We start from the raw sequence: 13,260 nt of genomic DNA, 5'->3' as shown, positions 1-13,260 counted from the left end.
ATACACAAGCTAGTAAAGTATATTCCGTACCGGAATTCACATAATACATACATGCGTTCTTTGCAACTTGCATTTAAAATTCCCGTAGATTGATAGTTCACCGCTTGGCCACCAGATTCCACCACCTCAATATATGCCTTGAGAATATCTCAATTGTTAATGAAGGTTTCTGTATTTTGGGTTGTTGCGCCATATAGTCTGGTAGAAAGGAAGGACCGCTGAGACGTCTGTAAACTTCTGCCAAATTACACGGCACAACAACCCAGAAGACAGCAATCTTCAGGTTATTTACCTATTTGTGACCTGACCACTAGGACTGTATTACTCTACCCGATGTAACAAATTCCGTCATAATGACCTGCTACATTAATCAAGTAAGACTGAAGTGCAAGCTCATTCCAACAACTACCATTCTAAGGAACTAGGCAGTTACTGGTGGCAACAGACTCTCATGTTAAAACGTAAAGCACATAGATCTTGACTAGATTGTCACTAGTCATCTTATACACTATGCCATAACAAAGTCAGCAGTGGTCATTCACCATTGATATTCATAGCAGAAGGTAAAAGCATCATTCCCCTAATACTATGGTGGTCACTGATATATGGCTCTTCACTAGATTGGTAATATGGCATTTCACAATGGAAACCAACCACGATTAGAAACAGCGACAATGGTTAAAGCAGACTGCAATTACTGTACTTGGGTAAAATATAACTGCTCTTAGATACTGCTCCCACATCATGATGTAGCCCAGTCTTTTAGCACCTACTAGCCTTGTGTCACAATTTGTAACAGCTTACGTGCAGACCAGCTAGGTGACACAGGAGTTACTAAAACAGACCTTTATTTTCAACCAGCCTATAGTTGCTATGACACTGGAATTCTGCCCACTGCTTGATTTGTTAATTACTTATCTTGCTCCTAGTAAGTAATGTGCAGGACAACCATCATGTTGAAACAATACGGGCAGACGAGTTTGCAATGGTAGATATTCAAGAGGAGAGCCAGTCTTAAATAAAAAAAAAAGCTGTTTTATGCCCTGATATCAAGCAATAACATATGGTCCAGTTATCACCAGTAACAGTGCACCAGACACTTACTCCCCATTGCCACTGATAATCAACTTGGCAAAGCCAACAAGGATTTTCTAGACCAATAATGCATGTTCCTCCAACTGACTTTCCCATATCTTGTGTATCAGTCAATAAACATTTTGAAACAAAAAATTATTCGGCAACTGCTGAAGTCATTTCCACACAGCTCTAAATGAAATAAGTTGTATGGATGAAATGTGCGGTGATAAATGATTTGCACAACACTTGCATGACTGCTTCTAGAACCATATGTAATTTTTCATGTCCTAGCATGTGGAATGTTTGCTACAGCTGCCAGGACAGCAACTTAGCTTGCTTTGTCCATCACTGGTTTAATACGTTCATGTGTTTCTGGATTCCAGCTTTATTTCTGACAGCTTCTCACAGATATTTTCAACTGTGCAAGCTGAAGGATAATTTTGATTCAGATATTTTTCATGGTACTAATGCTGCACGGTCACTGCAAACAACTCACCTTGAAGCTCAACACCCATGCAGCATTGACCAGCTGGGGTACCAATCATGTGGAAGTTCTGTCAAGGAGAAACAAGTGACCATAACATTTTAGTGCTCACAACAGACAAGTTAAATTCTAAATCAGAATTCCTTTACAATGTGGGAAAGATAACATTTTCTGTCATCTACATGCCGTACATTTTGATTCACAAGCATATAGGTAATATTTTGTTTTGTTTATGAATGTAAATAAATACACAGTTTCTTTCAAAATTATTCATGCTTAAAACCATGAAACATTTCTTTAAAGATGGGAAGGAAGTTCTTTTTTTGTGCCCAGTGGAAAGTTATTATCAGATACAATTTCAAAGTTAATATTTATTTGCCAATAATATGCAGTCTGATTTAAACTGTACCATCAATCAGCAATTCACTAAAATGTTTGTCATTCACTGTCATTAACAATATTGTTATCATCACCATTATACATTATTCTCACTTTCATTGTGAGTATCACTGATTGATCATGATATACACATTCCCATTTCAGTAACTTTAATACTTGCCTCCATAATTTCTGGAGAAATTAAGTGCACTGCTGCAAGGAACAATTCACACACTGTCAGTAATGGCAAGTGGTTCATTCAACTGCTAGGCCTCAGTTCATGCTTGTCATCCACTGGTTACAGAGCCACCAGAATGTGGCCTTGAATGGCTGATTAATGACAACATCCAAGGTTACAAACGCTTGGTCATCTCACCAGAAATTACAAGATTAGAATTCTCACTAACTTTTACTTTCACCCTTTCTGTTATACGTCCATGAAATTTATGTAAAACTAAATGGTGTGCTTGCATAACAAAGAGTCCAGCCACCGTCTTCACACCAAGTTCAGCCATTTGAGGATGAGCTCCTCAGTCATCCACCTCCTTTCTTCAACGCTTACAATAATTCCTAGGAGTCATGTATCTTTGGGAGAGTTACTTTTAATTACCAATAGTGGCTGATGACAACTTGTGACCATCAGCAGTGATTGCCAACATGACGGTGTGCCTGCTTATCCACACCTGTCATTCTAATTTGAACTGACATTTCACCAACATGTTCATTAGAAGTAAATTCTGGTGTGCAGAACCACATTGGAGTCTGATCACCATTTCCAATTTTAGAAAGAGCTGTGTTTCTTTCTTAATGACAACACAAATTTCTGAAAATTAGTTTTTCTTCTTACGCTTCAGGTAGTTCTTTAGAAATTGCAGTCCTCCTATGAACTGAAAGCTACCAACGATTCAAGAACTGTCAAACCCACCTGTAGTGAGTTGAATTCAGTAACAGGAATATTGAATTTCTGTGCTATTTTAGGAGCTTCCAACTACAGCATATCAGCAGAAACCAGACTTCATCAAGTCCATGAAATAAGCATAGAGTTCACAGCTCCTATGTATTTTAGCTTTGCTTACCATGAAATGCCCACTTACTTTTTCAATCATCAGCAACATTAGTTAGAAATTATTTTATAATAATTATTATGACATAAACACATTTTTATGTCATTTTACATAACCCCCATTTAGTGAAAATACTGATTTACTATAAGTAAAGCTATTCTCCCAGAAATTCATTAACTAGGGATTTTGTTGGAATTTATATACAAGAAGTACATTACCCATACAAATAAAGAATCAGATCTATATCACAATTTGGAGTTTATATCTGCTATGCAGTCAGTCAACATGAAACACACATATGCATTTATATGCCAGATTTTGAAGTCTAACCATGTGATCCTAGGATGCATGGAGTGCACATATTCATAATTTTTCTTATAAATTAAAGCTCAATAAAACATCTCAAAAGTTGGTCTTGTATTTCTTCAGTTCAACCATAATGTGATGAATATTAGTGAGCTGCGATCGTGCATTAGGCGGCAACAGTTTGTGAAAACGGTGATAATATTGCACCAACTGAGTCAGCGCCAGCTGCAAAAGTGTGGATCCTGTTACTAGGCTGGGGAATGACGACAGGATTTCCCGATTCAACTCCGCCAGTGATCGCTTCCACCCTGCAGAGAAAGACTGCACCAGACCCAATGCCTTTCCTGCAACATCAGTCAGAGGTATAAGAGGTCAGAACCCAATGCCAGCAGTTGGCTTGTCCTACGGCAGGAGCAGCCGGAAAAGAATAAGGAAGATCATCCATCCTATTCAGTACATATACAAAAAGGCACAAAAGTTATAGTGTTAGAAAACAGATTTGCCTTTTGAGGACTCCATACATCAGTAACTGCAGATTTGCAACATCCAGATACAGATTAATTGACACTTTAAGCCTGGTCATTTTATCACTACTATCCATCTCAGTCAGCCAAGATGCCGATGGTTACAGCAGTAAAATCTCAACTTTAAAAAATCACCTTAAAATAACCAGATTGAACATGAACTTTGCAGTGTTCAATAGCTCAATGTTTCTAGTATTAGTTATCAGTGTTAGAGACCTATAACTTGAATCACTGTGACGTTATGCCATCTCAACGCTTGCTACTCAAGACGTAATTCCTTCTTGTATGGACTGTGTGTTTGTGTTCTATCACAACCAAGGCCAAGGGAGTGGGCAATGGAATGATTGTGCATCCATGTCTAAATACAAATGTTTACAGTTTGATATTGATACAAGACAAAAATAAACCAGATCAGAGCATGAGCAAAGTTAATAATTTGAGACCAAAAACTAGGAAAACTGATGACAGTACAATATCTAAATTAGTGCAGCAGGTAGATTGGTGGGCAGAGGCCACTTTGCCAACCACGATGTCTACAACAGGACCGAGATCAGAAGGCAGGGCCCAATGTATGTGAAAAATGTTTGTGGACAGGGGGAAACATATTGCAAAGGCACTGAAGAAACTTTCTACTTTGATGACAAAAGACTGAATTTTGGGGGATGTTTTGAGATTTCTCACACAAAGGCAAGTTACTGGGAATAATGCTGCAAAACAGTGAAAAACCCATACCTGAAGTGATGAAATCCCTTTTCTGTGGTAAACTACTTTACGTATCATATGAAGGCTAAAATTGTGACAGTAGTGTTCTGATTTACAGCAATGAAATCTTTGGAAAGGCACATCATTTATTCCTGAATATTGCTGTAATACTCACAAATAGGGTCAGGTATGAACAAATACTTTCCGTGTACAAAACACACAACAATAATATTTCTGTCATGCCCTTTGATCTTCCTGAAATAATTAAAACATCCAGCACACAGTCTCTGGATATTTAATCATCACCTGGGCTCAAAATGTTAAATTGCATTGTCTCAATTCAGTGAAATGGAACGAGTATCAAAGCACTTACTTTCAAGACGTTTCAATTCATCTGTTTGGCCTTTTTCAACGAGAGCTTCGCCCTCTTTCACAAAGTGCAGAATACCACCAAAGTGAGGTGACAGAATCTCTTCCACATACTCTGCGCTTCGGGTATTCAACTGTTCACGGAAATTCTCTGCCTCTTTTGAGTTGTCTCGTGTACGCTCCTGCACACAAGCACAAGAAAAAAGACTACGTCAAAAATTTGAAAATCTTGATCTTTTGCATCAAAATTTGTAGTGCTTATTTTGTTTAACACTAAAGCAAAAATCAACGTGAATACACGCCAACTCTGGAAATGCGAGAGAGACTTCTAAAATTTGGATCTAAGAACTTTTTCCAGAAATGCAGTCTTCCCTGAAAGAGAGAGAAAAAAGTCACATTGCTAGGAGACAATGACAATTCTCATCTCAATGAGAGGATATGTACTGAATCTTGTAATTGCTAGAGTCTCTTACCATAAGAATGCCAAGCACCATGTCATAATTATTGATGAGGAAAATAAGTTGTTCCTTGCGCTGTGGAAAGACTGCAGCCATGCGTAAGATGAAGCACTCCACTTCCTCTTGCAGTTCCGCCAACAGCCGGTTCACTAATTCTGAAGGAAAGCTCTCACTTATCCCTACAAGAGCTGCGCTGAACTCGGCATATCTCCGCGTGATCTGCGTCATACACACCACATATCACCATGTGGCCTGTGTCATAACCCATCAAAATTAGCATACTTCTGTGTGACCTGTACTTTACACATATCAAACTCAACAAAAAATTGTAAAATGAAAAAAAGACACATGTAACTTTAAACCATTCATCCGTACGCCTCAACTTGTGTGTTGTTACCGCAGCTGCTCAAGCTCCGTTAACATCTCTGCAAACCACGCTACAGCCTGACACTGAGGAAGGCAGGCCTTATCTATTGCAGAACTTCAGCAAGTGGTAATGGAAGATGCAAATGCTGCAATACCCCAAGCATGATCTACCTACAACTTATCATATGAGCTGGGATAGGTCAGTCATCAGAGTGATGGGTTATGTGCTGGATGACTGGAGGCTGATTCCCACTAAAATTACAATACTTCTCTATGCCACTACGATGACAATGACTCTGGTACCCACTCAGCCTTCTACGGACTTGTTACCAGGGGTCTCTACACGGGACTAGAGCATCTCAAGATGACCTTATGAATATGTGGGGGTCTACATCCACACTCATTCAAGGGTGGCACAGGGACAATTCTACCTTTATCATAATGCAACTTACATAGTGTGGCCGCATTTCCTTACTGAATTTTGTTGGGTCACAGTCCTTCACACTCTGTATGTTCAACCTGAAGATGTATTCAAACCTAAAACAGAATAATGCACTGATGATAACAATTCTTCTTTTCTTGTCATTAAAGCAAAACTACATTAAAAACATCTTCCCTTCCTTGGCTCTTCAACCCAGTTGTGGGTCTTCGCTGATTCCTTTCAGAGGTTTCTCAGTCTTTTGAAGCATGCTTACGAAACATCTCGTTCATGCTCGTAAGGTTCTTTTAGATGCTGTAAATCTATGACATGGTTTGAACCCACAAACCTTGGGTCCAGTCGCAAGCACGCTAACCACTAGTCCACCGAGGGTGGTGCATTAAATACATACCGTGGCCAAATAAGAGCCTGCAGTGTGTCCCAGTATGAATCGAGAGCTGGTACCGCTCGCTTGTGGCACATCAGTTGGTACCTCAGTATAAGATGTACACACAAGAAGAGTGCAATAGCATCGTAACAATCTTGTACAAATGTCTCCAGATTTTTCTGTATATAAAATGAAATCATATTTTCAAATTGTCAATTATTACCATACAATACACATAATATGTCAATTACATGCTACATGACAGAGAAAAGTTAACTTCTATATTTATAACAGTGATTATATTTCATAAACAGGTGGGTGTTCAATAAGCATAGTCTGTTATTACATACATACATTGTGTTAGATGAGATCAGGTTCGGTTAGGTTAAAGCATGTTCGGTTTTGTTGTTAGGATCGGTGAGATGATGATGAGATAAGAAAGGTAGGTAACACTGAAGGCCTACTTAAAATGTGATGGTTTCAACAAATCTATTTGCATGGGCTACACGCATTTAGAAGCAAAAATTAGTAAACAACATGTGGGAACTGTATTCCGGAATTGTTCACTTTTTTTTGGTGATGATAAAGAAAATGTCATATATTCTTCAATTTATAACCTTTCCTTTGTTGTAAAACATTTCTACAAGAATTAAAAAATAAATGCTACAAATTGATAAAGAATTCTATACTTAATGAAACAACACATATGGACTCACTGGGTCACTGCCAAACATATGGGTATCACAAATACAAACATGACAACAAATCATGCTGATCACAACTGTCCTTTAAAATCTCTCACTCACTGACTGATGCAAGGTTCATTCAGTCAAGTTTAGTACAGTCTTATCAATCTCTCTCAATTCACAGAGGTCCAGAAACAAAACCTTCATAATGATGGCCAGAATACTTAAATCGCTGATGAATGTACATGTAAACAAAACCATAAGACTAGTGCATACTCCAACAGCCAAGGTGAATCCATGCAAATGGAAGTGGTGGGAAGAGAGGAATCTCCACCACTGCACTACGACACAAAGAAGTTATCTTTACACACTTCAGCTACCTTTTTGTTAAAAATAATTTCCTTTGTTCTTTTAAGGAGAATTATGACAAATACTGAACTTTCATTTCTTTCACATATGAATTAAAAGTTGTGTTGGATGTTAATGAAAGATGATTAAATACAGCTAAAATGTGTTTTTATCTGAATTTTATATTAAACATTCCTTTTTTTACAGCCTCATGCCCCCCCCCCCATCCACTTGGGGGCACTTCACCCCTGCCACCCGCCCCTCCATCAAAGTTCAGGAATCAGTACTCTGTATGAAGGGTATGTCTGCATAAGATTACAGCCTGCAAGTCTGCTTACTGAGGTAACTGCATCAAGCAAATTCTTTCTTGAGAAGATTACTCAACTCATCTTAAAATTCACTGCCTTTTACAGAACCAGTGATCATGACCCTACTGACAAGAGCCCACTACCACACTAGCCACTATCCACAGCCAGATGAATTCAATCCATACACTCACACCCCATTTCTTTAAGACCTACATTAATTAACACACTCCAGTGTGCAACGAAGTCTTAAAAGTGGTCTCTTCCCTTGAGACTTTCAAGCTAAGATTTTTTATGAATTTCCCTGCTCCTACATATATGTTACATTTCTCGCCATCTCATCCTACTTGATTTTAACACCCTAATAATATATGGCAAAAATAACCAACACTGTGATCGATGACATCCGCACAAAACAACAAAAATGGTTTGGCCACATCCAGAGGATGGATACTCATAGACTGCCTCATAAAAAGAAATTCACTGGGTGCACCTGGGAAAAAGAAGAAGACCACGAAGGAGTTGGATGGATGGGATAAAGGAGGCCATGGAAGAAAGAGGTCTAGAAGGTGGACATTGGCTTGAGAAAGAAGAATGGAAAAGGGGAATCTGAGGACGTCGACAGACGTTTTAAACCTATATATATATATATATATATATATATATATATATATATATATATATATATATATGGCAAAGAGCAGAAATTGTAAACTTTTTAAGTGACAAATTATAAAGGTTCTCATTATGCAACTGTTTCCATCTTCTTGTTTCAGCCCCACTCTTGGTCCAAATATTCTCATATGCACATCTGAGTTTTATTATACGCAGTGTATTTAAGAGACAGATCCAACAAAATGTGTGACAGCTCACCAATAGCAGGTTTAGTGTTTTGCTGAGGATCTTACTGAAGAGTTTCTGAGCTTCTAATCCACGCACCATGAAGAATTCCGACAAGAAGAGATACTCCCGGCAAGCGTTGTCTACCAGAGCGTATTGTTCGCTGCGAAACAGTGCTTCAAAAGGGTACTGTAACATAAAGCACAATGTAAGATACTGTTTCCTCTGCACAAAAAGGGAAATTAAACAACTGCACAGAATATTCATACACAGTAACTTAATGATTATCTGAAAGTACATTATCTAATTTGTGAATTAACCTTTCAAGCTGGTAGGCTGAGAGTGAACTTGCAGCTAGAAGCCTCCTTTATCAGAAGTTTCACGAGTATGTAATTGTCATTTGCAGGCAACAAGCAAATTGCCATTGCTGTGTTATCTGTTTGATTTTTGTTATAATATTTGGACCACAAGTCCTTCAAAATTTGCACTTCCCATTTCTTCTATCTGCTTATTCATACATATGACTGCACAAGAATTCTTCCTTTGTTTTTTACTATCAACAATGTATCAACCAAAGAGAACACAGTGTATCCTAGCCTTTTGTGCAGTCTGAATTTGGAAAAACAAAAATTTTACAGAAACTTGTTAACAGAAACATTAGAATCTGAATCAGAGTGATGAAGATGAAAATTGTGTTGTAGTTGGAAAACCCACAGTGAGGAAAGAGAAGGAGATATTGCAAACGACACAGAAGACAAGTTACTGACAAATTTGCTATTGAAATAAACACAATTGCAGAGAGACTGGAAGTGGGAAAAACCTGACAATTCAATAAATCACTTATGTTCAATATGTAAGATGAGGTCCAATCAAAATTAAGGGAGACTGAATTCTAACCTCGGATATATCACACTGTACAGGCATGCAGCTACATATAAAACATAATTATTATGAAATATAAATCAGAACGGCTGGATGTACTGATCTCTGTATCATTACCCAATGATGTTTCCACCACAAAGGGTAGTCTTATAAAAAACCTCTCTCCAATCTTCTCTATACTCCCACAAGAACCCATCTTCTATATCCTGCCTTTCTGCACACATTTATATTTTCATTTAGTCGATCTCTTCACTTCCCCCTTCCACAGCTGCCTGTTCCTGACAGTGATCTGATATCCTCCATTAGCCAGCTGAACCTAGCTTGTGCCACCGCTTAAGTGGTGTTGCCAGGAACTCACCCTCTGCTCAATCTTATGTGCGGCGTGAGGCACAATGATAGGCGCCTCCAGCTGTGCACTGAGCACATCTCCACGGCTGCCAATTGTGAACACAGTGCTCTTATGCTTAAGAGGCGTCTTATAAAAGAGGCCGCCGCCACGTGATGCGCCCATGTCCTCAATGCCCATAAGATCATCCTTTGTTGCTGCTTCTTCATAACATAGCTTAGAAAGTCGTGATGAATACGACTTGAAGTATGAGAAATAGATCTTACTCATTGTGTCCACGTATTCATTGCACACCTCCTGAGCTACATTTCGCTCATTTGACAATACAAATTCAAAGAAGAACCTGTAAAGAGAAAATAATTTTACTACTGTACTCCAAATCATTATTTTATAAATTCATTTTACTGTATTCTATTACCGCTTGTGATATGTTTCTATCGTTAAGGATCTGACAAATAATGTCTCTGTGCAGAAACTGGCAAGTCTGGCGAATTGGAGTATAATGGATTATGTGACTACATGATTTGGAATCATTTCTACAATTTTATTTTTAAACCAACATTAGGTAGTAGATTTCTAAAGAACACGCACAGATTAGAATGCAGACTGACTCAATGAATCTCAAACAAGGTGTCATTGTATCATAAATTGTGAACTCACTTGTACTTAAGCAGTGTGTTCTGGGGAACCTGGTAATTAGTCATGGGTTTGCGGAACTTATACACCTGCTCCATCAGGTATGCTCGAATCTTTGTGACTGCCTTTATCTTTAGTTTATCCACGACATCTTTCACATCATCACATGCCTTTGTTCCTGCAAAGCCAACAATAAACAATAAAACCAATGAGTATCTGTATCACAGCTGTTAGTAATCAGTGTATTTGTTTCATGCAGCTAGTCAGTGTTTAATTAACTACAGTTGATAGTAATGAAAATCGCCAAGAAATTTTGTGCTTCCACTGATATTGTAAGACGAAACAGAAAACATGAATTGATACAATCTGAAAAATGTATGGTATGAAACTAGTAGAACTTCTGGTAAAAAAAAGTGGTATAAATGAAGAATTTGAAAAGGGTTACCAACCTAGAAATGATGTGGTGAAAGATGAGACTTGTAGTCTGCTTGCAGACTCCCAAAGTATTTTTAAATGGTGAAGGCTTACTTCTGTTAACTATTGAAAGTACACAGGGCAAAAAATATCAGGGAGGCTGATATACATACAATTGAACCATTTGTAAATAAGCCTAGTTGTCTTGAGGTTGAGATAGATACTGAAATTCTGGAAGGGCATAAATTGTCAGACACTGTTCGAAACCTGGCAGATTTGATCGAAGCAGGAGATGTCCTCACATGTCACTGCTTATCCAAGCATGTTTACAGCCCACTGCATTGCTTCACTTACACATGACCAAAGCCGGAAGACAGAGTTTCTTTCATGTGTCAAGAACCCACTGTGTGACCACCAATGACATCACAATACTTCGTTCTATCATACCTTTAAAACTCTGCTCCTTTACAAAGTTTATCTTATGATTAAGTATCTCCAACTGAGTTAAGAACTCCTTCTCCATGACTGGGACATCCAAGATACCACTGTAAATATAAATGTAATGTTAAAATATATTGTGAATACAGAAACTAACAAATACATTTTACATTACACAATAACATGGCAATGAAAACTCACTCACTCACTCTACGGTGCAGGAAATTCTTTGAAAAGTCGATTGTATACTGATAATGATGACTATGATTGTTACAGATGTTGAAATGGGGCACTTCAGGGAAAGACAATGTTATGTCAATTTTTTCATGGATAAAGAGACACATTAAGTATATTACAAGGATACTGTGGTACAGACATGTGTAAATGTCAACAGAATTTCTATGAGGAAATAAAATATGAAGACACTGGAAAAAAACTGACTAGACACAGCAATAATGAGAGAGCATAGAAGTACTAGTCAGATAAAATAAATAGAGAATATACTTATGTCAAAACATCATCAGATAATGACAATCACAGTTCACTTTTTATAAGAAAAGGTTCACATACGAGATAAGATTCTCATTAACTGCCATATCATCAACAAACTGGCTCAGTTGACCATGAACTGCCTGGCGGTTATGTAGCTGCTGACTCATTGACACTGATTTCCTTTGTAAGTTCAATATCTCACTGCTGATGCTGCCTAAATCTGTCTTGAAGTTCAACAGCATTGACTCCATTCTCTGTAACATTTCATTAAACCTCACAGCATTGAGAGTTTATCACTCAAAAACTACTTCATGCAGAACAGTTTTTATGGTCTTCTCAGAATGCTTTAATCCTGAAATATTATGGAGTTCTGTCCCTCTCTTTCCTAATTCCACTAAAACAAACACTACTACGACGATTAACACAAACAAATGGATAAAATATTTTACAGAATTCAGAACTTCCTTGCAATTGTAGCAGAAACACAAATTTGCCAAAATATAAATGGCATTTTAATAACTTTACAAGCCTTCAGGAGTGACACTTTAAAATATGATTACCAGTTGCATCAGTTAAGTTATAAATAACTGCATTTGGGATAGCAACAGCAAAGAAAATCAAATTCAAAGGATGGGTGTAATCATTACTAAAGATTTTCCCAGCCAATTGAAATGCACATTTACTTCTTACATTGTGTAGGATTTGAGGTTTTCACAGTGGTCAGTCTGAAGATTGCTGTCTTCTGGGTTATTGTGCCGTGTAGTCTGGTGGAAATCTACAAGACTACACGGCACAATAACCCAAAAGACAGCAATCTTTTTAAATTCTATTTTTTCTCCAACCAATCATACCCACACTGCAGCAGTGAATCATTACACACCTCTAATATACTATCACAAGCAGCTATTTGGTTATGCAGACTAGCAATGTTCTGGCTTTCCTTAATATAGTCTTTGATAGATTTGTTTTCAACGTCCTTTAATTCCTTCTCTATTTGACGAGAGTACTGCCGTAAGTCTGTCCCAGTTTTCAAAACTTCTCGGACTACATCATCATCCATGTTACTCTGGAACTGTGTAGCCTCCAAACATTCACTATTAGCTTCCATGATGAACAGTTACATTTAAGAAATATGCAACTTATCACATTCAGAATCCAATTGCAGGAGGTAAAGAAATATTAAAGCGATGTTTCCAAACTGCGACACTCAATCTTCATATTTATGACATAAACACTATGATTAACCAAACTGGAAAACTCCAGTCAACAGATTATATTCAACAATGTCAATTTTAGACACCTAACCTAACCAAAAACCGTAGATCGATGGGCACATCGA

The 13,260-nt window shown here is 37.8% G+C and overlaps 1 protein-coding gene and 1 long non-coding RNA gene across 3 annotated transcripts; one reads left to right on the top strand and one right to left on the bottom strand.

The window, feature by feature from the left end:
• Window positions 1-6: 6 nt before the first annotated feature.
• Window positions 7-8,786, top strand: LOC110830639 (uncharacterized). 2 transcript variants are annotated; one of them, XR_015536907.1, is made up of 4 exons: window positions 11-374; window positions 1,461-1,774; window positions 3,433-7,910; window positions 8,650-8,786. It is a non-coding gene; the product is annotated as an uncharacterized LOC110830639 (long non-coding RNA). The 2 variants fall into 2 exon arrangements; XR_002543316.2 differs by lacking the exon at window positions 8,650-8,786 and having other exon boundaries at window positions 7-374; window positions 3,433-6,298.
• Vps52 (vacuolar protein sorting 52) lies at window positions 1,913-13,253 on the bottom strand. The gene is made up of 11 exons (XM_022065750.2): window positions 12,802-13,253; window positions 12,000-12,175; window positions 11,439-11,536; window positions 10,602-10,755; window positions 9,954-10,284; window positions 8,747-8,902; window positions 6,559-6,713; window positions 6,181-6,265; window positions 5,378-5,581; window positions 4,909-5,086; window positions 1,913-3,653 (listed from the first exon to the last, which is right to left on the bottom strand). The coding sequence occupies exons 1-11, from the start codon at window positions 13,027-13,029 to the stop codon at window positions 3,406-3,408; spliced, it is 2,013 nt and encodes a 670-aa protein (XP_021921442.1). The 5' UTR covers window positions 13,030-13,253; the 3' UTR covers window positions 1,913-3,405.
• Between the last annotated feature and the right edge of the window lie 7 nt (window positions 13,254-13,260).

Source organism: Zootermopsis nevadensis, unplaced genomic scaffold (assembly GCF_977971745.1).
Source record: "Zootermopsis nevadensis isolate Lab colony 2312 unplaced genomic scaffold, Znev_1.0 Znev_ptg000024l, whole genome shotgun sequence".
In the NCBI taxonomy this organism is placed as follows: Eukaryota; Metazoa; Arthropoda; class Insecta; order Blattodea; family Termopsidae; genus Zootermopsis; species Zootermopsis nevadensis.
Note: the sequence above shows the minus strand (reverse complement) of the source record. Positions and strands in the feature narration are given on the sequence as shown.

Excerpts from the sequence above, each read along its gene's own strand:
- Vps52 (XM_022065750.2), bottom strand. The coding sequence starts at position 13,029 with ATGGAAGCTAATAGTGAATGTTTGGAGGCTACACAGTTCCAGAGTAAC. Across the intron at positions 12,176-12,801 it reads CTTGTGATAGTATATTAGAG|AGAATGGAGTCAATGCTGTT; the intron begins GTGTGTAATGAT and ends GAAATGTTACAG. Across the intron at positions 10,285-10,601 it reads AACACACTGCTTAAGTACAA|GTTCTTCTTTGAATTTGTAT; the intron begins GTGAGTTCACAA and ends TTCTCTTTACAG.